The sequence below is a fragment of the Gallinula chloropus genome (genome assembly GCF_964237585.1).
Source record: "Gallinula chloropus genome assembly, chromosome: 24".
Lineage (NCBI taxonomy): Eukaryota > Metazoa > Chordata > Aves > Gruiformes > Rallidae > Gallinula > Gallinula chloropus.
This window is the reverse complement of record NC_140109.1, coordinates 579,247-604,415: the sequence shown is the minus strand read 5'-3', so window position 1 is coordinate 604,415 and position 25,169 is coordinate 579,247. Positions and strand designations below refer to the sequence as shown.

General features: G+C 60.1%; 4 protein-coding genes across 4 annotated transcripts in view; 1 reads left to right on the top strand and 3 right to left on the bottom strand.

The window, feature by feature from the left end:
• CBL (Cbl proto-oncogene) overlaps positions 1-6,436 on the bottom strand; it is a gene marked incomplete at its 5' end in the record, with an annotated part of 34,619 nt that extends 28,183 nt beyond the window's left edge. Inside the window, one exon of the mRNA XM_084275037.1 lies at positions 6,290-6,436. Within this exon, the coding sequence (XP_084131163.1) occupies positions 6,290-6,436 (147 nt within the window). The remainder of the gene's footprint in view (positions 1-6,289) is intronic.
• Positions 6,437-9,743: 3,307 nt separating this feature from the next.
• DRC12 (dynein regulatory complex subunit 12 homolog) lies at positions 9,744-12,617 on the top strand (the record flags this gene model as incomplete). Its single annotated transcript, XM_084274918.1, has 5 exons — positions 9,744-9,810; positions 11,223-11,342; positions 11,954-12,046; positions 12,284-12,414; positions 12,489-12,617. The coding sequence occupies 5 exons, from the start codon at positions 9,744-9,746 to the stop codon at positions 12,615-12,617; spliced, it is 540 nt and encodes a 179-aa protein (XP_084131044.1).
• A 188-nt stretch (positions 12,618-12,805) lies between these two features.
• On the bottom strand, positions 12,806-16,656 carry NHERF4 (NHERF family PDZ scaffold protein 4; the record flags this gene model as incomplete). The annotated part of the gene is made up of 10 exons (XM_084274917.1): positions 12,806-13,469; positions 13,587-13,757; positions 13,926-14,122; positions 14,311-14,515; positions 14,592-14,728; positions 14,807-14,993; positions 15,148-15,359; positions 15,542-15,606; positions 15,942-15,969; positions 16,641-16,656. 10 exons carry the CDS (start codon positions 16,654-16,656, stop codon positions 13,428-13,430), a joined length of 1,260 nt encoding a protein of 419 aa, XP_084131043.1. The 3' UTR covers positions 12,806-13,427.
• A 661-nt stretch (positions 16,657-17,317) lies between these two features.
• On the bottom strand, positions 17,318-22,473 carry NLRX1 (NLR family member X1; the record flags this gene model as incomplete). Its single annotated transcript, XM_084274916.1, has 8 exons — positions 17,318-17,763; positions 17,912-18,163; positions 18,262-18,348; positions 19,113-20,527; positions 20,997-21,613; positions 21,790-21,887; positions 22,117-22,177; positions 22,365-22,473. 8 exons carry the CDS (start codon positions 22,471-22,473, stop codon positions 17,445-17,447), a joined length of 2,958 nt encoding a protein of 985 aa, XP_084131042.1. The 3' UTR covers positions 17,318-17,444.
• Between the last annotated feature and the right edge of the window lie 2,696 nt (positions 22,474-25,169).

Here is a 25,169-nt window from a genome sequence, read left to right as displayed (position 1 = left end):
TTACAAGCTAGGAACCAGCAGCTGCCATGGTGGGACCTTCCAGCTTCTGCTGTTTACATCAAACTTCAGAGGAAGGGCTGGTAAAAGTGCAGAGTTTCCCCAAAGTTCTTCTCTACAATTCCAGTAACCTGACTGCTTCATGCCAAGAACACACACGAGGTCCAAATTGAGGACACTGATGGGTATGAGGGTGTTAGAGGTACCAAAGGGTGTTAGAGGTGCCACTGTAGCACTGCAGAAGATTAAGGGAAGTGGATAGCAAGAGGTAAAAGAAGAATCTCACGTCATCTTGCAGTACATCATTTTCACAGAAACTTGTGAAAGCTTCAAGAGGAATTGCTTAGTTCCCCACCATGTACACTTCAATGCCTACTTCCCTTAAACACTTACATGCTGCTGGTAAACAAGGCAATTTATCCTGAAATGGTGCTTTAGCATTTAACTTTGCCATGTGGGCTACAGGCAAAAAGCAGCCTTGTCGAGTGAAGTGACTTCTCCCAGTACCAAGTGCCTTGAATAAGGCCTGACTGGGGCTCAGTTCCAGCAAAGGGAAAGGCACCCTGTGTATCAAAACTCAAAGGGAAAAATCTGACTGCCTTTAAGAGAATTCCCTGCCTAAAAAGCAGGAATACATGGAAGAAACCCAACAAAATCACCCCTCTGTTCTCAAGAGGTTGCCAAGGATTAGGAGGTCTAGATAAGGAGATGGATGGTCAGACACCTGACTTTGCCAACTGCTTCCCACGCCTCAACTGCTGCTTCCTTGGCTCAGGAACATCGTACAATGAACCATATCAACACATTGGGTCAACATATTTGTCCCCTAACTAAAAGCAGCCTCACCACGCAGCATGACCAGGCTCTAAATATGCTCCTCAGATGCAGCTGAGCCGTGCTATGGTTAGCAAAGTCTTCATTACACATTGGGTTTAAAGCCTAAATAAAAACCAGTCAGATCTGAGGAGGAAGCCACAATTAAGCAAGCACACACGTCAGAGTATGCACTTCTTCTCAGTTGCCTGTAATGGAAAACAGTTTGGCTGGTGTCCCTTGAAAATGGCCAGGCACAGGAGGAGCAGGCTCGCTGCGTGCCACTGACGGAGCACGCTTCAGCATCACTGAGAAAGTGTCCTCACAAACCACTCGCTCTCACAGCCTCTGCCACCTCCCAAGAAGCAGCTTTGCCTCAAATAGTTAACAGAAAGGCCAGAACTGCTTGATTTTATTGTCAAATTAGCTTCTTCATTTACCAGGCAGACCCAAACTAGCAAAGAGAAGCATTTAAACAAAGCAACGTAACTAGGAACTGCTGCCTCTTGAGCAAACCCGAGTCCCTTTATTACACAGCAGCTGCCTCTTGCTCGCTGCCCTGTGTGTGTGTGTGTGCACTTGCAGCATCATGACAGCGCCCAAAGGAATGCTCCCAGCCCTGGGAACAAGCTCCCCTGCTTCCACAGGGACCAGCAACGTGGAAGGAAACGGAGCGAAAAGCAGCAGATAGTCTCGATGAGGTGCGATGGCAACACAGGCAGAGCGATCCAGGCTGCTCAAACACCACGCTCAGCCAAGTCTGCCTGGCCTGTGCTTTGTTCTCTCAGGAGCCAGCCTTCTACAGAGGCATGTCTGGGGTTTTAGAAATACCAGCAAAGCACTTGGACCTGGGCATAAATATTTTAAGACACTGGCCTGGGATGAAGGACCCAAAAATTGATTCAGTGATTTTCTTTTCCGAAAGTCAAGGGGAGCAAAGCATCAAAAACCAGTCCCCTCCCTCTGTTCTGAAGAATTACCTATATATTTGAGGGGGAAAAAAAAGCTCATACAGATTTTTCTCTCCCCTGAAGATTCGGCATCTTGCCTTGACTGCTCTCTGGATTGAAAATACTTCTCTTCACCAGCCTTGCAGAAATAAAGGAGAGCAGTGACACTGACAGAGGCGTACAGCAGTCACAACACAGAGATGACCTGAGAAACACAGCAAGAACCATGAGCTTTTTTAGATGCTGCAGGAAGGTTCCATAGGTGGATTGGGCACAGGCTAGTAGAGGTAAGGAGGGAGCACTTGGGAAAAATGAGATACCTGAGGAAATACACTCACTCCACAACGCACAGTGTTTGTTAGGAAGGGCGGATGGTGCTGCTTAACAGGACACAAACCTACACAAATCATGGCCCCTCAAGGCAGACTCTCCATCAGGCTGTTTCCTGTAACACACCCTGAATCCCTCCCTCTCCGTGTCCTGTCTACCCACCCCATCCTCTTGGTTCACTATGTTCCCTATTCTGCTCATCTCCAGCTCTACCCACGACAAAACCAGCATCAGCCTGTTTGCTGCAGCCACGAAACACTGCCCCACTTCTTGTGTCCCCAGCACAGACAGTGCCTCAGATGGGGGTCACTGTCACAGAGTTCCAGGCCTGACAAGCCCTCACGTGCTGAGGAGCCAAAAGGGACTTTATCCCTCCCAGCTCAGACCCCTTCAGCACAGTTCTGAAAAGCCACAGGTCTTTCCTTCCTTCAAGAACTACACAGCTGACTCCTTTATTGAAATCACATCTCATTCCACCTAGAGTGAAGGAAAAGCTATTTAAGCTCCTCTTATCTCCTGCTCGATTTGTGCTTGGCCTCTCCTCTGCTCACAGAGCAGGTGACCTACAGCGGCGTTTCCCTCTCGTTTTAGAAGCGGGCTGGCATTGGTACCCTGTCAGAGCAGCTTTATCTGAAGATAAAGTCCTCCTCCTCCATGTCTTCCTACATGGGGGCTCTATCATTCTGCCACACCGCTTCTCCTTCATCCTGAGCAGTTCATGACTACAGCACCTATTCCAGCACCACCCACAGACACGGGCTCAAGCTGTCTGCAGGGTCTGCTGCCCACATCGTGCCTGCAAGGAGAGACTCAGACACACAGAATCCCAGGGGTGGGAAGGGGCCTCCAGAGCCCATGGGGTCCAACCCCCTGTCCAAGCAGGGTCCCTAGGACAGGGGCTGGAATCTCTCCAGAGAAGGAGACTCCACACCCCCTGGGCAGCCTGTCCCAGGGCTCCCTCACCCTCACTGGGAAGAAGTTTTTCCCCACATTGGGGGGAACTCCCTGTGCTCCAACTTGAGCCCATCGCCCCTTGTCCTGTCCCCACAGACACTGAGCAGAGGCTGCCCATGGCCCCCTGTGTCCCACAAACCTCATAATCCCATGCTTTGGTGTAAATGGTACAAGCTGTTTTCAGCTGCCAATACTTTGTGTGTCCTCCTCTACCCAGCCCTGCTTTATTTGCTGGAGGCAGCAACAAGATGAGCAAAAACTCCCAGCAGTTCCTCCCACTCAGACCAGTCCATACACCCCACTAAGTGAGTTCCTTGCAGGGTCCTGAACCAAGCTGCTCACTGCTCTGCTTGCAAGACACCTGACAACACCACCAGCTTCCAAAGACACATTTAGCCTCTTGTCAGCAGCAAACCACACAGACACCATCTCAGTCAGACGAAGGCGGACATCCTGCTGTGCGGGGAAGGGGCTAGTCCGTGCCCCTGCTCTGCGTGACCACGGGGAGGGACGGGCAGCGCTGACAAAGATCACAGCCTCGCGAGGAAGAATCCCAAAGACTGGAGTAGGTAAGGGAGCTAATGGGGAACACCAGGAGGAAAACATTTGGACAAGAATCAACCTGCATTGGAAATTCATCAGTCACATCCCAAACACAGGGATGCACTGAAGCTTTGAGGAGACCCACTAATTATGCCGGGTAACAAATCAGGTCGCCGATGTACAGTGCACACACCTCAAAGGCAAACACCTCAGCTACCAGGGCAAGCACAGAACTTTTGGGGGGTTTCTTTTTATTTCTACCTCTGATTTAATTTAGAAAGAGAAGCTGTTTTCAACACCTTCCCCTCGTTTACCCCTGCCAGGCAAACACCGTGCTGAGAAATCTGCTACACCGCTAAAGAGATTTTTAGCTCAGATGTGTTTGTGTAAGCGTGCCTAAGTACAGCTGAGGTCTAACTGACATCTGAAAGGCTTTTCACAGCCAAGTCTTTCTTCCTGTACAAAGCAGACTGAGCAACTAGCTCTTTAAAGGCTTTAAAAATTAAGCCTACACCTAAGAGCTTTCAGATGCTGCCTACAAGCAAAACTGCAGTGCAGGTTTAAAAGAGATTGCTTTGTGACAAGTGTAACAGCAGCCTTGGCTTTTCTGGGGCTGATACCTTGGTCGACAGGGTATACAGCCCAGGACTAGCTCAACAGATCTGAGGCCATGGAAGTATCCCCCCAGAAAAAAAAACTTCCCACTGCAGTTCAAAATGCCAAGGGAATCCAAGGTTTTTCCCAAGCCCATCTTCTCCCTTGAACAGACCAGGTTATGAGGTCAAACAGGTTGACATTCCCACCCGCATCACATGAACAAGAATGAAGATGGGCACTCTCACAGGTCGCACCAGCAAGTTAAACTTCTTTCCAAGAGGATCGATGCTCCAACTCCCTTTCTCACGTTAGCACTCACGCCTGCCCTCAGTGCTTGTAAGAAAGGCTCTGGCACTTGTCAAAAGGCTTTCCTTCTTTATATCCCAATCTCCACAGAAGGTGATCAAAGCTCATCATAAGCACAGCAAGGCACAGCTATAAAAACTGTGCCTTTTGTTGAGGCAGCCAACACAAAGTGATTTCTTGGCATGAACATAATTTAATGAGTCTTCAAAAAAAGTCATCTACACTGCCTGCTTTAGCATTTACTGCAGGAGATTCAGACACTGCATGCATAAACAATGCAGGGGAAAGAGAAAGAAATGCCTGTGTCTGCAGGGCAATTAGATGAGGTATGCCCATCATCCCTGTCTGCTCTGCTCCTAGGGGGAAGAAGGTGGCTGAGGTGACACTCACTTCTCAAGGGCTGCGGAGGACTCTGGAGATGCTCCTACTCAGCACCACTTTCAGGGCCCTGAACCCAGCCTTACAAGCAGCACTGTGTGTTTTAGGCTCCCCACACATCAGGCCTGGGGGCTGCCCGGCAGTAACATCAGAGGATCAGTCAAAATGGTTGGCAAAACGTTGGAAGGTTTTTCTTTGGTGCCCACTTCTGGGTGCCTGTGCTCAGGGGTCAGTCTCTGAAGGATGCTGGCATTCACCAGCCACTCGCCCGGCTTTCCTGAAGCAGTGGGTTCAGCAGCACACACAGCCAGGCCAGGACACCTGAGGCACACCCCACCCCACCGCCAGGACAGAGGCCTGGTGTTGTGCCCCAGCGTTTCAAAAGGCAGAGGAGGGGAGAGTCGTAGTGAACCCCGAGCACAGTGCCCCCCATAAAGGCCTTTCCAATTCCAGCCCCACGGGTATTTGCCATTTAACAGTAGATTCCTTGCTCCTTATCTTAGTGTAGCTATGTGCGCCTCTTACCAAGGGTTTTACTCAGACTGTGAGAGTCTTTATCAGGCTCCCAGTTTTGAGGAAGAGGCTTTGGGCTGAGCTCAGTAACGTGCCCGATTCGCTCAGAAAGCATCACCTGCACTGCCACAAAGCAGATGCTCAGCCTCCCCCTGCAGCAGCCACACACTGGGCTCTACCACAGGCCCAGGCTCAGAGCAGCAAACCCCAGATCCATCCCTTGTGCAGTCAGACACCAGCAGGACCAACCTATCTACCTGCTGACACCGGGATGCACCTGCAGCTCTGGGCCAGGCCTTCTCCTCATCCAGCCTCTCCCTCCACCAGCACCAGCAGCGCCCACCCCCGTGTCCACAAGGACATGATGCTACCGACCCCACATCTCTGCACCCTCCACCCCGCCCCTTCCCTCTTTCCCTGGCCTGTTCCCCCCACAGCCCCGCAGGCGGCTCGTCTCTTGCCGAGATGCTGCTCCCCCTCCTCACCTTCCAGGCTGCACATCCCACTCCCACCCCGCCTCTGCCCTCTCCTCCAGCAGACCCCTCATCCTGCCCCCCCAAAGCGCCGCACCCGACCCCGCACCCCCCGCCCTGCCCCTTCACCCCCGCCCCACCCGCTGCCACACCGCTCCGACACCACCGCGAACCCCGACAGCCCCGGGCCGCCCCTCTCCCACCCAGCCCGGGTACCCCCAGAGCCCCCCAAGCCCCCCAGCCCGGCGCTATCCCAACCCCGCACGGCCTCGCCCGCCCTCCCCCTCGCCGCTCTCCCCAGGCGCCTCCCCAGGACCCCGCGGCCCCCCCCCCGCTCCCCAGCCCGGAGCCCTTTGCCCCCTCAAGCCGCAGGGACCGCTTCCGCCCCGGCCCGACCCCCCCCCGCCTGCCCGGGGCGGCCCGACACCCCCGCACCTTGTCCATGAGCTTCCAGCACTTCTCCACCATCTTCTTGTCCACGGCGCCGGGCTGGTGCGGGCCCAGGTGGTGGTGGTGCGGCTGGAAGGCGTCCTTCATGAGCCCGATCAGCCCCCCGGGGCCCTTCTTCAGCGGCGCCGACATGAGGGCGGCGCGGGGGCGGGGGGCGGCGGGGAGCGCGCCCACACCCGCGCCCGGGCCGGCGCCCCCGTCCGCCACCGGGCCGCGGCCCCGCAAGGCACCAGGGCGTGGCGGCGCCCCCGCGGGCCGGGCCGGGCCGGGCCGGGCGAACGGCGGCAGCAGGAGCCGCGGGCGGCGGCGGCGGCGGCAGCGGCAGCGGCGGGGGCGCACGGCTGCGGCGCCGCTCCGCCCTCCTCCCGGGCCACGCCGAGCGCCGATTGGCGGGGCGCTGCTCCGCGCGCCTAGGACCGCCCTCTCCGCCGGGGAGGAGCCGGCGCTGATTGGCCAGCGCCAGCGCCCGGAGGAGAGGGGAGAGCGGCGGCCCGGCGGCGAGGCCCCGCCCCCGCGCCGTCAGGCAGGCGCACGGCCGCGGTCGGGACGCGGCGGCGGCCATGTTTAGTGAGGGCGGGCGGGGCGCGGGCCGGGCCGGGGCGGGGCGGAACGGAGCGGGGGGGTCGCCATAGGAACAGCGGGAGCCGCGCCCGAGCCGAGCAGCGCCCGGTCCCCCCGGCCCGGGGGCAGAGAGCCGGCGGTCGCACGCCAGGATCGCTTCCCCTTTCCTGCCGCCGGGTTCCCCTTTCCCCGCAGCCCGGGGGCGGCCCCGGCAGCGCTGCGCCCGCCGCGGGACACCCGCAGCCGCTTGCAGCCCGCGGCGGGGGCAGAGGGGGCTCAGCCCGGCCCTCGGTGCTGCCCTGCGGCAGCAGAAACCACCCCAACCCGCCCCCCGGGCACCAGCCCCGGGGCGCAGCAGCGGACCCAGCCCGCATCCCCCGGGGGCGGGACGGGCACAGCTCGGGGAACGGGCAGAGCGATGGGCAGCGGGGGCCGGGGGCTCACAAGGACGGGCAGTTCTGCTTCCTCGCTGCCTTCAGAGCCTCTTCTCCCAGGCAGAACCCCAGCTCCTCGGCTGAAACCCCGGCCCAGGCTGGTTCAGGCTCCCGGCACGGGCTCCAAGGAGGGGAGGAGACTAAACCGAACCGCGACACGCTGCAGCTTGGCCAGCCCGGCCTCGGGGAGCACGAGCACCCAGAGACAGCGCTCCGGCCTGGAGGTTGAACAGCTCAGTCTCTGAGGCCCATCCCGGAGCTGAATCCCCTCACAGAGCTCGCCCTCTTGCTCCCCTGTGGTATCCACGCACCCACCCTCCCGCAGGAGCCGGGATCCCTGGGGTGCTGGGTGCACCAAACCACAGCAGCACAGAAAACCCTCTGCCCTGGTGCAGCCTCTGCCCCAGCAGGGATGTGCCATGCATGGGAGGCTGTACATACTGTCCCTCTCCTCCCATCCCTGCCCTGCCCTGCCGCACACACACATCGTGCATCAACCTGCTCCAGCCCGGCTTCAGCGCTGCTCCCTTCCACAAGCGTTCTCTGGGCCCAGGGCTGGCTGCTGGCTGCTGACTCGTGATGAGTTCCTCTGTAGCACATGGTGTGCTGAGGCATCAGATGAGCAGGACAGCAGGAAACAGCACACGGTGCTGGATACAGCAAGGGAGCCCCGCACAGATCGGTTATAAAACTCTCTGTCTAGATGTTACTGCCTTTGGTAAAGCCTGGTGAATGTTTCTGGGACAGGCAGCTCCTTGTCTGGCCTTAATTACCTGGGCAAATTTTCCTAAGGATTATATTGACCTCAAATATGTCAACATTTATTGAGGCCGTGTTCCTGAGGCTTTTCCCATTAGATGCTAATGGGTTCTGGCTAATAGTCAAGCCGGATTGACCACCGGAGGGTGCCCTGGCCAACTCCTGGATACCACAAGTACCTGGGGAGAGGGCTGGGGAGGGTTACACCAGCTCTGTGGAGCCAAATATAAAAATCACCATGGCACCAATCCAAAGAGATCAGGGAACATGCTTGAGCAATTGCATTCCTGACTATCTGCTTCTCGGGGCGTGATTCACCCCAGGTCGTGGCTGTATTTACGTGTGGGACTCCAGGCAAAGGTTGCTTTCGCTTTGGACTCTTCCCTCCCTGTGGGAAAAAGGGATCAGCACCCCTCTGCATGGCTCCCCTTTGCTGCTGGCCCCCAGCCCCTACCAGGGCAGGGCTCAGCACAGCTCCAGAAAGCCTGCGTGCCTCTGGCTGCTCTTGCTGGTCGTGCCACCCAAGGCTGGGAGCTCCCCTTCCCTTCCCCGTGCCCCACGCTGCCTGCCAGGCAGGTGCCAGACCCACACATGGACTGAGTGCTCAGTTCTCTGTGCCTGGGCAGTGGTTTCAGGGGGGTGTGTGGCACAAGGTCGGTGCCAGCCTCCGTGCTCCCGTGCCTGCAGAGGGGAACAGTCCCCAGTGCTGTCCCTGGCCCAGCCCCAGCTCCCCTGGCTCTCCACACCCAGCCAGCTCCTCGGGCAGGACTGCCTGTCCCTGCCAGGCGTCCCGGTTGTCCCGGCAGCGGCTGGCCTTGGAGCCTCCCCACACCCCAGCTCCCTGCTCCTGCTGCCCTGCCCACACAACGAGGTCCGTGCTGGCTAAAGACCTGCACAGCTCCCAGGAACCTCCTGCCCACCCCCAGGTATTTGGGGTTAATCGCATCCTGAGCGGAAACAGACTCACCCTTCCTTCCTCCCCCTCTTACTTCATACAGAAGATCCAGATCCAGCTGCAGTCCCCAGGGCACAACTTGCAGGTGGGTGTGCTGGAGGGGGAGAGCCGGGCAGGGAGGGAGGAAGGTGCCAGACTGTGACCCTCCCCACCACGTGCCCATTTCCCCACAGCTCAGCGAGACCCGTGCTTGGACTGCCCTAGGACTGCTCTAGGACTGCTCTAGGACTGCCTCTCTGGGCTGTGAGTGGGATGAGGTCCAGCCTACCTGCTCAGAGCATCTCCCACGATCCAGCAGCCAAACATGAGCGGTTCAGGGGGGCTGGCTTCAGACCACCCTGGTGTGTTCAATCCATGCCTCTGGGATGCTCAGCTGCTGCAGGCTGGTTTTGGGCAAGGCAACAACCTGCCTTAGTTGCAGGCAGTTGCCACAACAGCAGGGATTAGCTTGAAGGCAGCTGCTGCATCTTCAGGGCCTAAGGTCTGTGCTGGCAGCAGGGAGAGGTGCTGGCAGGACAGCCACCCTGGCAGGACACGATAGAGGCACGGCAGCTCCCTATCCCTGGGTCTCACTTCCTAGGGAAGGAAAGGTCTTTTCCTCCATGTTCCTGGGGGGATGTAGTGTGTGGGGAGGAGGGACACACAATGAGTTCCTCCCCCTTCTTCCCCAAAATCCCAGTTCGTGATGACCAGTTGCTGAGAGGGAGCGCTGTTACCTCTTTGCAGGAGGATGCCTCTGAAGAGCAAAGGGAAGGGGAGAAAAGGTGCAAAGCAGCAGCAGAAGAGAGACACAGCAGGTAAGTTGGGGGTCTTATGCCTCCCTCCAGACGGCAGGAACATGCCTCTCCTGTCCCTTCCCTGCTGCTTCCCCACCTTGGCAAGGGTGGGCATGGTGGGGGCTGGGAGCACTGGGACAAAGGATTGTGCTGGAGCACCACAGGACAGCCTGACTGCAGTTCTCACATCTCAGCCCTGGTCACCCTGTGCCAGCAGCAGTAGCACAGTTAGGCCTGATAAGATACAGGAGGACCCTGCCCAAAGCACCCTGCACCCCAACTCCTCCCTCCAGACCAGCACGACCCAGCAGGGAGGTCAAAGAGTGGCTCTTCCAGGCTCCAGGCTCCTGCGTGGCTCTGGAAGCACAAGCAGCTGCCAGGCCAGAAGAGTGCCTGGAGTGGGGTTTTGGAAGGGACCCCCGAGCCTCTACACACAGCAGCTGCTGCCCCATCTTCCCTGCCAAACCTCCAGCCCTGGGTTCAAAGGAACAAGCACCCCTCCAGGGCAGCCTCCTCAAGTAAAACGGGCTGTGCTCTGTGCCTGACAGGTGTCTGCAGAGACACAGCCGGTGCTGGCGCCGGAGGCGTGTGTCAGCCCGGATTTCCTGGGGCAAACATCCCAAGACAAAGCTTCCCCTGGCCAACGGGGTTCCCAGGCCAAGCCCCTTTAAAGAGCTGCTCTTGACTCTGTCCCTTCCTCCTTCCTCCTGGCTGCAGAAAGCCAAGCTGGAGAGAAACACACAGGAGAGCAGAGCTGGAGGTTGATGTGCTGGAGGAGCACCCGGGCAAGGCTGAGAGAAGCCGGGGCTGGGGCAGGCAAGGGATGCCCACTGCCCTGGATGTACTTCTGGTGGCAAGTCACACCAGAGGCTGGCACGTGTGGCTCCAACCCCAGGGGCTGCCTGTGCTGTTCCTAAAGTCCTGGGCAGGCAGCGCACCAGCTGCTTACAGAGGCCAGCAATGCTGGGGAGGTGTCAGAGGAAGAGGGGAGCGGTGATGAGAGGCAGATGGGAGGTGGTGGGGATGCAAGGAGGTGGTAGGGATGCAAGGAGGTGGTGGGGATGCAAGGAGGTGGTGGGGATGCAAGGAGGTGGTGGGGATGCAAGGAGGTGGTGGGGATGCTGTGGCTGGGGCACCCTCCCTGGAAATGCTTCCCTAGTGTGGCACTGGGGTGAAACAAAGAGGAGGTGTCTTGTTATGGGTCAGGCAGGGCTTGGGGCCAGGCATGAGGTGCCCACATCCCCCTGGCTTTGGGAGCAGAGGAAGGTGAGGATAAAGTCCCTGCTGGGCCAAGGTACTGAGCAGGGAATAGTCACCCAGCAAGGTGTGGGAGGTGCCTTTGGCTGCCTGTGCCCAGCCCAGGGTGGCAGTGGGGGTCACCTGCCAGGAAGCACACTGTCCCCATGGCAGTCCTGTGTGTCTCTGGCCTGCAGTTCCCCGGAGGGACATCACCTGGCAGGCCAAAGCTGACAGCCAAGGGCTCAAGCCGCGGCTGTGGGACCTGGAGAAGGCGCTGGAGCAAGCGCAGGAAGAGAAGCGAGCTGTTCACGGAGGTGAGGGCAGAGGAGGGAGGGGGCAGCGGGACACATGCAGGGACCCCACACCTTGGTGCTCAGGGGGAAGCCAGCCAAGCTTACCCCACCCCTCCCTGGAGCCTGGACCGCTGAGCCCCAGAGCCGCCCTGCTCTCGGCTGGCCCTGCGCCCTCCCGTGCTGTCAGCCCCGGACACGCACTCGTTGCAGCTCAGACGCCTGTGCTCAGGCAGAGGAGAGTGCAGGGGCTTCCCTGCCTGCAGAGCCACTGCCTCTCTGTTTCCGTTAGAGCCCAAGAAGGGGCCGATTCTAGCAGAGGTAAAACCTCAGCCAGAGGTTTGCGGTCTTGCCACATGCAAAGCTCCACGCTCATTTTCACTCTCCCACGCTCAGCAGAGAGGTAAAGCTTTCCCTCTGGGGCTTCCTCCTGCCCCTCAGCACTGTCACAGCCCTGCCAGGCAGGATCAGGGAGCACACAGGGATGCTCCTGATGTGTCACCCTGCAAGGGGAACCCTCCTGCCAAGCCCTGCTGGAGCCCCTTGCCTGGTCAGAGGTGCTGGGATCCAAGCACACAGGATCCCTCCGTGCTGGACCATCCACATCCATGTCTTCTCTCTTCCCTGGCTCCCAGAAATGACCAGACAATACCAAGAGCTGCAGAAGCAGACAGCAGCCCAGCACCAGCGCTTGGAAGCGAAGGTGAAGAGCCTCCAGGAACAGCTTGGTATGGCCCCCAGTGCCCCTGCCCCTCACTGGTGGGTGGGGATGGGGTTTGCTCAGCAGGGTGCTGAGGGGAGCGAGGGGAGGGGGGAGTCATTTGCACTGTGCTGTCAAGCTGAAGGCAAAACCTGACCCTGTTCCCATCTCTGCCCTTGGAGGATGCTGACTGCACTGGGGATGATGTGACCCCATCCCTGTCAGGGTGCTCAGCATCCCCTGCCCCTGTTCCTGCTCCCCACAGTGACCAGGCTTCAGGAGAGCCAGCGGATCCAGGAGACTGCCACCCAGGCTCTAGCAGAGAGGGACAGAACCATCGCCCAGCTGCAGGGCAGGCTTGATGCCATGGAGAGGGAGTATGAGAAAACCCTCCACGTGAGTGGGGACATGGTTTGGGTGGCTTCCCGTGGCAGTGTAGGCCCCCTCCTCACCATCCTCTCTCTCACCAGGGTAGCCTGGACCTTGTGCTGGCCAAGATGGCTGAGGCCAACCAGCACTGGGAAGAGGTAGGAATGTCCATCGCTGTGGAGCACAAGGAGCAGCTACAGGAGTTTGGCCTCAACCCCTTGGACATATAGTGCCCTGGGGCTCTGGGGGTGGGACAGGCTCTCAGCCCCTACCTCCCTATCAGCGCATTTGGAGAGCTTCCCACATCCACTGCCCCACACCTCAGCTGCCCTGGGGTAGGGTAAGAGAAAAGGGGTCCTAGGACGTAGTGCTGAGTGACTCCTCCCTGTAACATCACCCAGTGAACACCAGCGTGGGTTTGTGCTTTAATCACACCCAAAATGAGTGATCAGGAGCAGTGCTGTGATGGGTGGCAGACACTCCCTGCCCACAGGTTCACAAGGAGGATGAGATGAGGAACACTAGAGAGATGTCCATGCTGGGGCAGACCTGAGCCAACAGGCTGAGAGGTGGAGGGTTCCTCCAGTACCCCAGCTGCCTCCATTTCCCCCTTTCCCCTACACAAAGTGGCCTGAAGGCCAGCCCTGGGCTGAGCCAAGCCCCCTGGGTCATGGCATGCAGGGCCAGTGCCCCAGCTCTCCTGGGAGCTCCCAGAGCCTGTGGCTAGACATGAGCTTTGGTGCAATGTCCAAAAATCCCTGGAGGCAGCTGGGCAGGCAAAGCCACAGGTCTGTCTTTAGGCTGCAAGAAGCCACCACCACGGTTAATAAAAGCTTGGAGCCAACCTCACTCAGTGGAGAGGAGTCTCTGGGAGGGATGGTGCTGCAGCCCCAGTGCAGGCTGGAGACGTCAGGCTGTGTGTGCACCGGCTGTGCTGAGCCCCTCTGTGCTCTCCGGGGAGCCCGGCAAAGGGCTGGCCCTGGCTGGGGTTGATGCACTGCGTGGGGGAGCCTGGCAGGAGGCAGGATGCTGCTGGGTCACTAGAACGCCTGGCGCAGCCTCTTCTGCTCCTGGTGTGAGCTCTGCAGGGACACAGCAGGGGCATGGTGGTCAGCACACAGCCATCACCACCCCAGCAGGGCCAGGAGAAGCCAAGGGCTGTGAGCAGCACTGCCATGAGTGCCTGGCAGGGGGGTTACCTGTGCGATCTCTATACTGTTGGCAGCAGCCACCAGCCAGGACCCGGGTCCCTTTGGTCCCACCATAACGTGACAGAGTCCAGGAGAGCCACTGGGAGAGGGCAGGGAGGGCCTATGGGAGCCTGAGGCAGGGTCACTGTCCTCAAAGAACAGCAGAGGGGACAGCCCAATCTGGAAGAGTGTAAGAGAGACAGTCACAGAGCTCCTGGTGCTCCACAACAATGCAGGAACCCCAGGAAGGACCTCACTGTGCAGGCTTGGGAGCAAGACACCCATCCCATCACCCAGCCTCAGGGGTCCCCAGCCAGGACAGGACCATGCTGGGTCCCCAAAACCTACCGACTGGTAGAACTCATCAGCAGCAGGGTCAATGACCAGCAGCGACACCTCGTCCTCGCGAGCACGGATCCTGAGCACTGTCTGCTGGTGGTCCAGCCCTTCGATGCTCTCCCCATTCACGGCCAGGAGACGATCCCCTTCCTTCATCCCTGCCTGCTCGGCCGGCAGCCCCGCATCCACATCCCACAGGAACTGGCCTGGCAGAGAGGGACAGAGGGAGGGTGGGGAGATGCTCACAGAGGAATTTGGTCAGAGAGGAACAGGCACTGCTGACCCCCTGCATATGGCTGGGGACAGGGTCCCACTGTGAGCACAGGGCTTGCAGCTATTCCCGACCCTCAGACATCCCTTGCAGATACAGATGGCCCCCCTCAGCCCCCCTCACCTATGGCTCCTGAGCTGCAGTCATCTTCCTTGAGCAGAAACCCATAGCCAGCTGGACCCTTCACCATATGCAGCTCCCGGGCCTTGAAGGGGAGCCAGGAGGTGTCTGCCCACGCAGCCGTGACCCGCAGGCCCCTCAGACGATAGAACTCTTCCGCAGCACTGGATGCCACCAGCAGCGTCACCTTGCTGCCACTCTGCTTCAGCTGGGGGGGAAACACGGGGTGCTGAGCAGCACTGCTGGCCCTGGCCCCCCACCCCCCGTGCTGGGAGCACACCCACCTTCCTGGCAAGCTGTGTGTGTGAATAGCTCCTCACACTTGCTCCGTTCAGCTCCAGGAGCCAGGAGCCCGCTGGCACCCCGGCTCTCTCTGCCGGGCCACCCTGCTGCACCGACAGCTGGAAGGTGCCCTTTGTGCCTGCAGGGAGAAGAGCAGGGGGTGGAGTGAGATGCTGTGTTGGGGTTCATGGTGCTGACACCCCGCTCCCCACTTTACCTTCCGGACCCGACACACTGAAGCCGAAGCCGCTCTTGTCGCGCAGGACGTGGCAGAGGCGAGGGCGGATGTCAGCGGGCAGCGTCTGCGACAGGTCCCTGCCCAGGGCTTTGGCTGCTTTGTAGGAGTCACTGTCCAGTACCACCAGTAGGACCTGGTTCCCGCTGGCCTTGATCTTCTGCACCACCTGGAAGGGCCCAGGCTGTTCACCCCGGGCAGGGAGCCCCTCCATCCACAGCCCGCGGGCTCCGGGCCCCGGCTGGCAGCGGGATCCCGTACCCTGTGTCCCTGGCCAGGGAGGACGGGGGTGTTGTCACAGCCCCGGGGTGCTCCCGGCTTACCCTGCGGTGGTCCATGTCATCCACGAAGTGGCCATTGACCTGGAGGAGCCGGTCCCCGTCCTGCAGACCCCTGCGCTGGGCCAGTCCCCCCAGCTCGACCTGCCGGATGATGTGGCCCTGGCAGCCCAGCTCCTCGTGGAGGCAGAAGCCAAAGGTCTCGGCAGTGCCCTTGCTCAGGAGGTAGAAGCGGGGCTCCCCGGCGCCCTCGCTGTCTGCGTGGGGCACAGCCCGTCAGCAGGGAGGAGCCTAACACGAGTTCCCTACCCCATCCTGGGCTGGGGGCTCCCCATCCCTCCTTCCTGATGTGTTCACCACCCCACAGCACCCCAGGGATGCCCAGCTGACAGAACCCTGTGCTGAGAGGGGGGCACCCTGGGGGGATAACAGCATTTACCCGTGTCCTCAGTCAGTGACAATGCAGGGTTGTCGATCCCATCTTTGGGGTTAAACTGAAATTTTCTGCAATGACAAAGGGCAGGAGAGGTCACGTTAGTGTGGCAGCACAGCTTCCCCCCCACCCTCCCCAGCCCTGCCCCAGGGAGTCCCATTCCTCTCAGAAAAGGCCAGCTGAGGCCACAGCTCCAGTGCATCCTCTTGCCTGAGGAAAGCCAGGAGGGGATCTCCCTCTTGGGACTGTCTCCAGAGCTAAACAACTCAGGGAAGACCATCCTGGGGCAGGCAGCTGGGATTGGCAGCTGTGCCCCACACCACTCAGCTGAGGATGTGCCCCCGCAGTGGTGGGGCCACAAGCCCCAGAAAGCCCCAGAAAGGCCAAGGGGGAGCTCAGCACTTACATGATGGACTTCTTGTCACCCTCGAGCCCTGCAGAGGGAGAGGAGAGGTCAGTGCAGGAGGCAGCAGGCTGGGAGCAGACCCCATGCTCTTGAGAGCTCGGGGCTTGTCCATCCGCAGGCTGAGCATCCCATGCCAGGTGAGGTGGGTTTGCCAAATCCACACAGCCCCCCCTCCCTGGCCCCTCTGCTCCCTGGCTACAGCCTGTGCCTGGCCATAGCTCATCCCTCGGCCCCACCACCAATGTCCTCTTGCATTTCAAAGTAGTGGGACACCAGAGTCACCCACTGCCAAACCCAGCAGAGTCCTGCAGCGCTGGGGACAAAGCAGGGCCAGATGGCAGCACGCAGGTGGAGGTTAGTCCTGGGGGTTTAAAGGGCTTTTAATTAGGGGATGAAGAGAGGGGTCACCAAAGCCCCAGAGAGCAGGCTGGAGCCAAGAGCCAGAGGCCTTCCCCTGCACACCTCTCCCCATAAAACCCCTCCCAACCTCTTCCAGCACAAGGATCCCCAAACCCAAGGAGAGGGGATTCCTGCCGAGCACCCCTACAACGTCCATCTGCATTTTCCTGGGTATCTCTAGCTCCTTTCCATGTCCAGCCTGGGCTCTGGCTCTGCCTTGCCTCATGCAGAAGCAGGGCCTGGAGATGTGCAGTGTGGGGAAGGGTCTGTGCTGTGAAGCCCCGCTGCCCCGGCACATACCTTTCGTTTGCTTCATGTCTGCAGGGAGGGCGAAGGGAGCAAGGTACAGGGTGAAGTGGCAGGGAAGCCAGTGTCCCCGCCTCCTCCAAGATGCCCCAGTTTAATGGTTAAACAGCCCCGATGTCTTCCCTGCCCTCCCAGCCCTGGGGCACTGCCAGCCTTTACCCAGCTGAGCTGGGAGCAGGGACCAGCACCCTGGGACACCCCAGCTTGGGAACGAATCCTGATGTCCCAGCTTCCAGCTGCCCCCGAGGGCAGCCCCCAGCAGGGAAGGCTGGTGAAGTGCGGGGTGGAGCCCAAGCGGGGCTGCCCCATCCCACCCCCATGAGATGGGGAAGAGCCAGAGCCCCCCCACTCCAACTGCTGGAGGGACAAGCTGCACCAGAACCTCAGCATTCTCCCCCCACAGAAGGGCCCAGAGACATGGTGGAGTCTTGGCACCTGTGCACTTTAATGCTACCAAAGGTGTCATAAGGAAGCCCGAGTCCTGCCCCTCTGCCACCACTGTGACTGGTGGCTGGGCCAGCACTGGCCAGGGTGCAGGGGCTGGGTCTCTACAAGCCCAGAAGATAAAGTCCCATTTGTTCCTGGCCTGGTCTCTGTCCAGTTCTCCCACACTTCAGCCTTGCCCACAGAGGAGGGGCTGAGCCCCACGTACCCAGCACTTTTGACAGCCTTGGAAGCACCCGGCCGCTGGGCATCTCCACGCAGGTACTGGTGCAGGGCACGTGCTGCTGGAGCCCAGTCCAGAGTTTCCTTCCCAGCAGCACTGCTCCCTCCCTGGCAGGAGGGATGGACAGCAGCTTACAGGGTCCCATGCTGCAGGTCCCCCAGCATCTTCCTGACCTCGCTCTCCACTCGTAGGAACTTGGCTTTCCTCCAGGGATTGGCAGTCTGTTTCCTGCTGCTTTCCAGGTCCTGCAGGATGAGGGCAAGGTGCTGCTGAACCCGCTCCCGGTCCCAGAAAGGCAGGTTTCTCTGCACCACGTTCAGGATGTGGGACCAGTAGTCGGAGACATCGGTGCCTGCTGTGAGGAAGACCAGCGCTCTGACGCCATCCCGGTCGGTGCGCAGGCTGTGGAGCGCCCGCTTGCCATCCTCACTGATGTCGTTGAAGTACAGACTGCAGGGTGAGGGGGAAAAAAAAGCAACGTGAGATGCTGTCTGGGGGTGGGATGCAGAGGGGGAGCCCCCGCTCCCCGGCACGGGGAGGGACACTGGGTCAGAGGCATCGCCTGCCAGAGGGGAAAGATGGGGCAGAGCGAACTCACTGCACTTTGTCCAGCGTCACGTGCTTCTTGGCCACCTCCACCACGTGCAGGGCAGCCGTGTCTGTCAGGGAGTTGTAGCCCAGGTTGAGCTCCTGGAGGTGCTGGTTCTTGGCCAGGTGCTGAGCAATGACCTCGGTGCCTCGGTTCCCCAGTGCAGTGTGCAGCAGGGACAAATGGGTCAGCGAGCGGTTGCCTGCCAGCGCCTCGGCCAGGTACTGTGCCCCCTGCTCACCCAGGGGGTTATTTGCCAGCCTGTGGGTTACAGGAGCTGGGGGCAATGCCGAGCCTGGGCAGGGGGCCCGGGGCCAGGGCCCAGAGGAGGTTTCATGCAAGGGCAGAGCAGTACTCACCGCAAGTTGCTCACCACGCACTTGTCATGCAGGAGCAGGTCACGGATTTCCTTGCAGGCGTCAGAGCCCAGGCTGTTGAGCTGCAGACTGATGCAGAGCAAGGCATGGGGATGGTGGGACTGAAATGGCTGTTACCCACGGGGCTGGCAACCCTCCTCATGCAATTTTCCCTAGCCCTCCCCATCACCATCCTAACTGGGCTCCCCGGATGAGGTCACGCAGGCTGCTGCTTCTCCCAGAGGGAACCCGCTGAAACCGCCCCACAGCTCGGGTAGCATCAGCCAGCGGAGCCAGAGCCAGCAGGAGTGAGGGAGAGGAAGGAGCTGCGGGATGCGGATGAAGGTCTGCGAAGGAATCAGGACTCCAGCGAGCCCTGCGGAGCGTCTGGAGGAAGGAAGCGCTGCCCAGCCCCGCTGCACAGCCCGGTCCCTCTCCGCTGATCGCGGCTCGCCACCCGCTGGGCATCGGGAAGACTGCAGGACCGGAACGGAGCCCAGCCCTTTGCGCAGCCCAGACTCCCGCCCTTGGGCTGCGGATCTCCTCTCCAGAGTTCCCAGCTGCAGAGCTAGCTAACACGGGGGATGCTGGCTGGCTCCGGGCACTCGAGCGATGGGAGGCAGCTGGCTCTGCCAGGGGAGCCGGCATCCCAGTACAAGACGCAGGGAGCTGCGATGGGACTGCAGATCCCAGCGTGCCTCAAGCAAGGCTGCTCAAGGAGCGTTGCATGCTGGAAGCTGTAGTGCCCCAGCTCTGCACTGGGGATCAACAAGGGCGTGCACGTCCTTCCCTGCCTTTGCCACGCTCGGGCCTCTGGTGCACCCCTGCGAAGGGCAGGAGGAGGTGGTACTCACTGGAGGGCTTTGCATCGCAGCAGGACGGGGAAGAGGATCCTCAGGCTGTTTGTGTCGAGGTTGCAGGACGTCAGGTTCAGCTCCTCGACCTGGTGGGACGTGGTGCCCATGACAGACGCCAGGACAGAGCACTTGAGGGGGGTCATCTTGACCGAGGAGAGGTTGACAGTCCGGAGGGAGCGGATGGCCTCGGCTGTGAAGCGCTCGTTCTGGAACTCGTGCAGGAAGAAGAGGTAGTCCATCAGCTCGGAGGGGGGCAGCCCCTTGCGGCTCTTCCTGATGACTGTCTTCTTCATGGCCTTGGCGATCTCAAAGGCTGCCAGGTTCTTGATGGAGCAGCCCAGCTGCTCCAGGATGGCGCGGTTACGGCGGGACAGGATCCCCCCCATGAAGATGGGGAAGAGCTCAAACACCTCATCATCAGGAGCCTCGTCGGGGTGGCTCAGAGGGCCCTCCACGCCAAGGATGCTGAAGTTGATCTGGTCCAAGACATCGTCGTTGTTGTAGTCCTCCTCTTTGAACAGCTCCTCTGCCATGGTGTGGGCGATAGCATCCCGCTCCTTCCCGCTCAGCCGGGAGAAGTACCGGGGGAAGATTTTCAGCAGGTTGAGGAGAACCGGCAGGAAGCGCAAGGGCAGCACTTTGGAGATGATGCTCAGAACCACAGCCACATCCTCGCTCACCTTCCCCAGGACCTCCGACAGCTCCTTCCCCACTCTCTGTGCCAAGGTCTTCTTCTCACCCAGCACCACGTACAGGGCTGCCAGGTACTCCTGCATAGCAGGGATGGTGAAGACAAAGGTGTGCTCTTTGCCTGGCTGCACACACGGGGTGAGGAAGAAGCGGAAGACGTCGCTGCGGAAGACCTCCAGGAGGTTGAGCTCGCTTTCAGTCTTCATCTCCACCTCAAAGCACTGCACCAGGTCATCCTCTGAGAAGCAGGTCTTGCGGGACATCACCCCTTCGTAGGCCAGCTTGCCCAGCGTCTTGGCCACGTACTTCATCATGGAAGTGTTGGTGGGGTCAGTGCTGTCCAGCACCTCCCCGCTGAAGTTGAGCCTCAGGAAGCTGGTGTAGATGCCAGTCAAGGTCTGGCTGGGAGGTACCGTTTTGGTGAAGTAGAGGAAGTGCAGCGTGGTGCACACCAGCCAGCAGTAAGAAGGCAAGAAGCAGGCAGCAGCTATTTGGTTGTGGCGCTCCAGGTTCCTCGACAACATCTCCACCAAGTTTTCCTGCTCACCTGAGCTGCTCCCAGCTCCGTCCCCTCCGCTGCAGCCGGGCTGGCTGAGGCGCATCTGGAAGTACAGCTTCTGCAGGTTGGTGTCAGAGAAGCCGCAGATCTTGGCGTAGCGACCCACGTACTTGCCAGGGATTCGGCGCACCGCCGACGGGCGCGTGGTGACAATGATGCTGGCCTGGAAGCAGAGGGCTGGGTGAGTTTGGAGATGCTCCCTCCATGGGTTTGAGCTAAGCTCAGCAGGGGCTCAAGTACGTGACCCGCATATAGGTGCACAAGGATCAGGCCACCCAAGGGCTGGGGTTCAAGAAACCTGCTGCCTAAAGGGCGTTGAATCAAATCTGGCACAGGGAGAGGGGACAGAGGAGCTTTCTCCACCCCAACTACACATCTATCAAGCCTGGAAGACTTGACCCAGCCCAGCAGCCTACCGCCTTTGCCTCACCAGGCCTCCCCAAAGAGCCCACAGAGAAACAGCAGAAACAGTGACACCAGACCACCTTGGTGAACCAGTCCCTCCAGGAAGGAAGGCTGCTTCTTCCCTCACAGCCAAGCTGGACTACAAGCAGTTAGCGCAATGGCCACGTCTGGAATGCCCCAGGGCTCACCCCCAGCCTCTCTCCATCGTGAAGGGGGGAGACACTGACCTCTGGCAGGAGGTATTTTCGCAGGAGGTTGACCACGATGGCAGAGGGAGGCACGGGCTCGTTGGGGTCACAGCACAGTTCCGTGCCAGCTAGCCTGAAGTCCAAGTTGAGGTGCTCCAGGCCATTGAGAATGAAAAGCACCTTGAGGTTGGAAGTGCCCAGCACCGGCACCACGTCCCGGAGGTGCTGGTACTTCTTGATTATGAGGTGCCGCAGGGAGACGGGGGCTCGACTGTAGGACAGGTCCTCACAGGAGAAGGGGATGACCAGCTCAAAGCGGGGTAGGCGACCGTGGCACCAGTCCACCACCATCTTCCTGATGAGGGTGCTCTTCCCTGTGCCCACGGTGCCATACAGTACCACATTCTTCACCTGCCGCCCGTAGACATCAACATCAAAAAGGTTCTGGAGGCTGATAACCTGGCTGCAGGACTGCTGGAGCTGGTTCTGGATGGTTAGGTCAGGCGAGGGCTTCAGGATCTCTTCCAGGGAGCTCTCCTGGATCACGGGGTCCACGTGGGCTGCATCCAGTGAGAAGGAAGGACCGAACTGCCTCTCTTCATTGGGCTGGTGGCTGAACCATGCAGACAGGCTCTTCTGGTGTTTCCTGATAGCATCTGGGGAGAAGAAGGCGCGTGATGAGACGAGGGTTCCAGGCCGCTGCAGCAAGGTGGCTGCAGCAAGGAGGACAGAACCCAGTTCTCTCTAACCTTTGCACTGCCTAGGACAGCAGCTGCCCCCCAGCTGCCAAGTAGGACCCTCCACCCTTTTCAGGACAGGGCTGCAAACTTACCAGAAGAGGCCAGGTTCCTCAGGTGGGACAGGCCATGACGAGAGGAACTCTGCCGGACAGAGTGCTCCTGGGACCCTCCCTGGGAGCAAAACCAGCCCCTGTAACAGGAGGGAGCATGGTGAGGAGGGCAGGCACCAGCAGCTCCAAGCACTGCCTGGAGTGGGGTGAGCAGAGCACAAGTGAGGGCTTGTCCCTCTCAAGGGGGAGCGCAGGACTGAGGGTAAGGGCACGGCTGGGAGCCGAAGATAAGCCAGCAAGCCGTGCACTGTGCATCCCCAGCAAACCCATGGCAAGGCAGGGAAGCTGGGCTGAATTCAGGCACTGTACCTGGGGACAGAGATCCTACTTGCATGAAGGATCTTCCTGAGGAAGTAGCTGCCTTCAGCACCTGGGGGGAAGGAGAATGCAGAGGGTTAGATCTGGCCTTCTCTAGCTCAGCAGAGCTAACACCACCGAACTCACTGGCTTCACATCTTGCTGGAGTGACCCACAGACTCCAGTGCACAGCTGGGGAGGGATGTCCACCAAGGACAGGATAGATTCAGGGGTCACAGCACCACAACCAACCAGCTCACCTGGTGCTGAAGCAGCGCAGAGGTACACACCCCGGGGTACCCTGCTCCCTGGCAGGGAGAGACACAGCTGCATCCAGCTGCCCCTGGGCAGGGAGCTCTGGCACTGCATGGCCCGCAACATCCTCTGCCTGAAAGAGAGAGGACAGCCCATGAGGCATTTGGACCTGCTGGTTCCCTGCCCCAGCCCAGCTTCACAGCCTGAGGCTGTCCCTGTCCCCAGCGCAGGGATGCTTGGCTCAGGAAGGACTCGCTCCCACATCTGATCCCATCAGCTGGCTGCGGGGGTGGCTGGGGCAGAGCTGAGCTGGCAGAAGCACGTCCCACTTCACACTCCCCATCTAGCACCCATCACATACCTGGGTATCTCCTCAGGTGGGTCGCAGCCCAGAGAGCAGCAAGGCAGGGCCTTCGGGAGGAGCTCACCCTGCCAGGCAAGCCTGCCTGCACTCCCCAAAGCCACCCAACACCCCTCCAGGATCTCAGTTGGGACCAGCCACCTAACGCAGCTCCAGGGAAGTCAGGGAACTGCCCGGCAGGGTCCTGGCTGTGTGGGGCAGAGCACATGGGGCTCAGCAGCACCCTGCCCAGGGACACGGTGCAGCATCACCCTTCCCGGCCTCACCTGCGCTGATCCGGTCCGGTCCTGCAGAGCCGGCTGTGCTGGCACTGAGTCAGGCTGCCGCCCCTGCTCAGCGGGGTGATCCCTCAGGAGCACAGTGTTCACAGCCCCCGTCACCCCGAGAAACTCAGGCACAGGGTAGGGGGGAAGGCGTGAGCAAACCCCAGCAGACAGGACGGGATGGCAGGCAAATCTCTCTGCGTTTCAGGAGAGGACAGGGACGTGCTCACACCTCCCACAGCCTGGGCTTTTTGCAGTCCCTTATCGGCTTATCCAGAGGGGAAACTGAGGCACAGGGCTGGGAGCAGTAGAGCTGACCTTGAACCTGAGTGCCCTGGCCTTGAGGGCCCCGCACCAAACAAACCCCAAATCGTCCCACACCTGGCCCCGAGCTCCTTCCTGGCACCATCTGCTGCCCAGGCCATGGCAAGTACTGGGCCCCAGGCCGCCTGCCCACCCCCCTCGGGGACCCCTGGGGCGCAGGCCTGGCCCACACGCTCTGGTTACCACAGCCTCCCGCCTTCCTGCTCCTTATCCGGAGGGAAGCTGAGGCCCTGGCCTGCGGGGACCTGGAGCCCGGGCCAGCGGCGAGGCCGGTGCTGAGCGAGGCGAGAGCGACAGCCGCGCTGAGAGCAGCGAGGTTACCTCCAGCAGGACTCCCGGTGCTGCTGCTGCCAGGCGCCGAGCCTGGTACCGCTCAGCCACCCCCTTCCATCCCTGTCCCGGGAAGAGATTCCTCTCCGGAGGCGGCTGTTGTGGAGCTGCAACTTCCTGGAAGGCGGCCTGTCCCATCCTGCCCCGCGCACGGCGGCTGCCAGCTCAGCCGAGCGGGGTGCAGAGAGCGGCCGCAGCCGGGTGTTGGTGACGCACAGAGCGCTGGCAGGCTGAGCGCAAGGGAAGGCACCTGGACCCCTGAACACGGGGGCACACACAGTATTGGGGGGGGGGGTGTTGTCTTACCAGCAGCGCTGCAAGGGGAGGCTTCCTCTGGCCACAGCTGGTGGCTCTGCATCCCAGCCCGAGCAAGGCCCAGCGCTGCTCCGGAGTGAGATCCCCCCACGCTGGGCTCTTCCCACTGGGAAAGACCCTGGGGGAGGATGTGCTGGCAGGGCAGCCCAGCACCTCCCGGCTGTGCCTGGCTGTGTGACACACGCGTGTGCTCACACACACACACCCCCCCCTACCCTCTCACCGTTTGTGGATCTGCTCTGGCAGCCCAGTGAGGTGGTGCTGAGACCCGAGCCAGCAGTGTCAGTGGGGCTGCAGGCACACTGCTCCGTCCCTGGGTGCCAAGCCAGGGGTGCTGGGGCTATAGCCCCACACCTGGGTAACCCACAAGGCAACACTCGCACCCCAAAGGCCTCACAGAGCCCACCCATGCCTTTGCACAGGCTCAGCACCCATCCCCAGCAATGCATCCAGCCCCTGTACCCACCTCTGCAGCTGGATGCAGGGGTGCCCATTGGGGTACCCAGGCGTGCACATCTCTTCTGGTCGCTCAGGGAGGTGAAGGATCCAGGCAGTACACTATAAATATAAGTTTTATTGATGTGTGAAATCCAACAAGTACAGCTGGCATCTCCGAAAGACCGTAACAAGCCGCAACACCACCACCTCAACAGTTCCTGGGGCCCTCCACACAGTAGTGAGCAGCAAGCTGGGACCCAGGCACAGCAAGCTGGGACCCGGGCACCCTGTCGCTGTGAGGAACTTACCTGCAAGCACAGCACAGCTCAGAGAGCCAGGAGAATGCTGCTGGAGCCCAGGGACTCACCTCTGCCCTGCCTGGCTGCAGTTGGGGGAAACAGCTTTGCCCCAGCAAGGCAGAAAGACCTGGGCAAATGCCACCCAGGTGCAGGTTCCACAGCAGAACTCTGTCTGTGGGAGTATGCTCCCTTGGCCTTTGAGCTGTTATCCACACCTTTTTTTTTTTTTGGCAAATGGTCCCAAGAGAAAAACCAGCTCACCTCCAGTCATGTCAGAGCACGGGTTTCAGGAGCTGCACCTCTCTGCATGGTCCACCCCTGTCCTGTGTCACACGTGCATCCAACTGGACAACCTCCTCTGCACATGTGGACAAGGTGGAGGCTGGAAAGCCACAGGGTCCAGCACAATGGGGATGCACAGAGAGATCCCAGGCAGCTGCAGGCTGCCCATGGTACCAGGAGCTCCCACAGCAGAGGGAC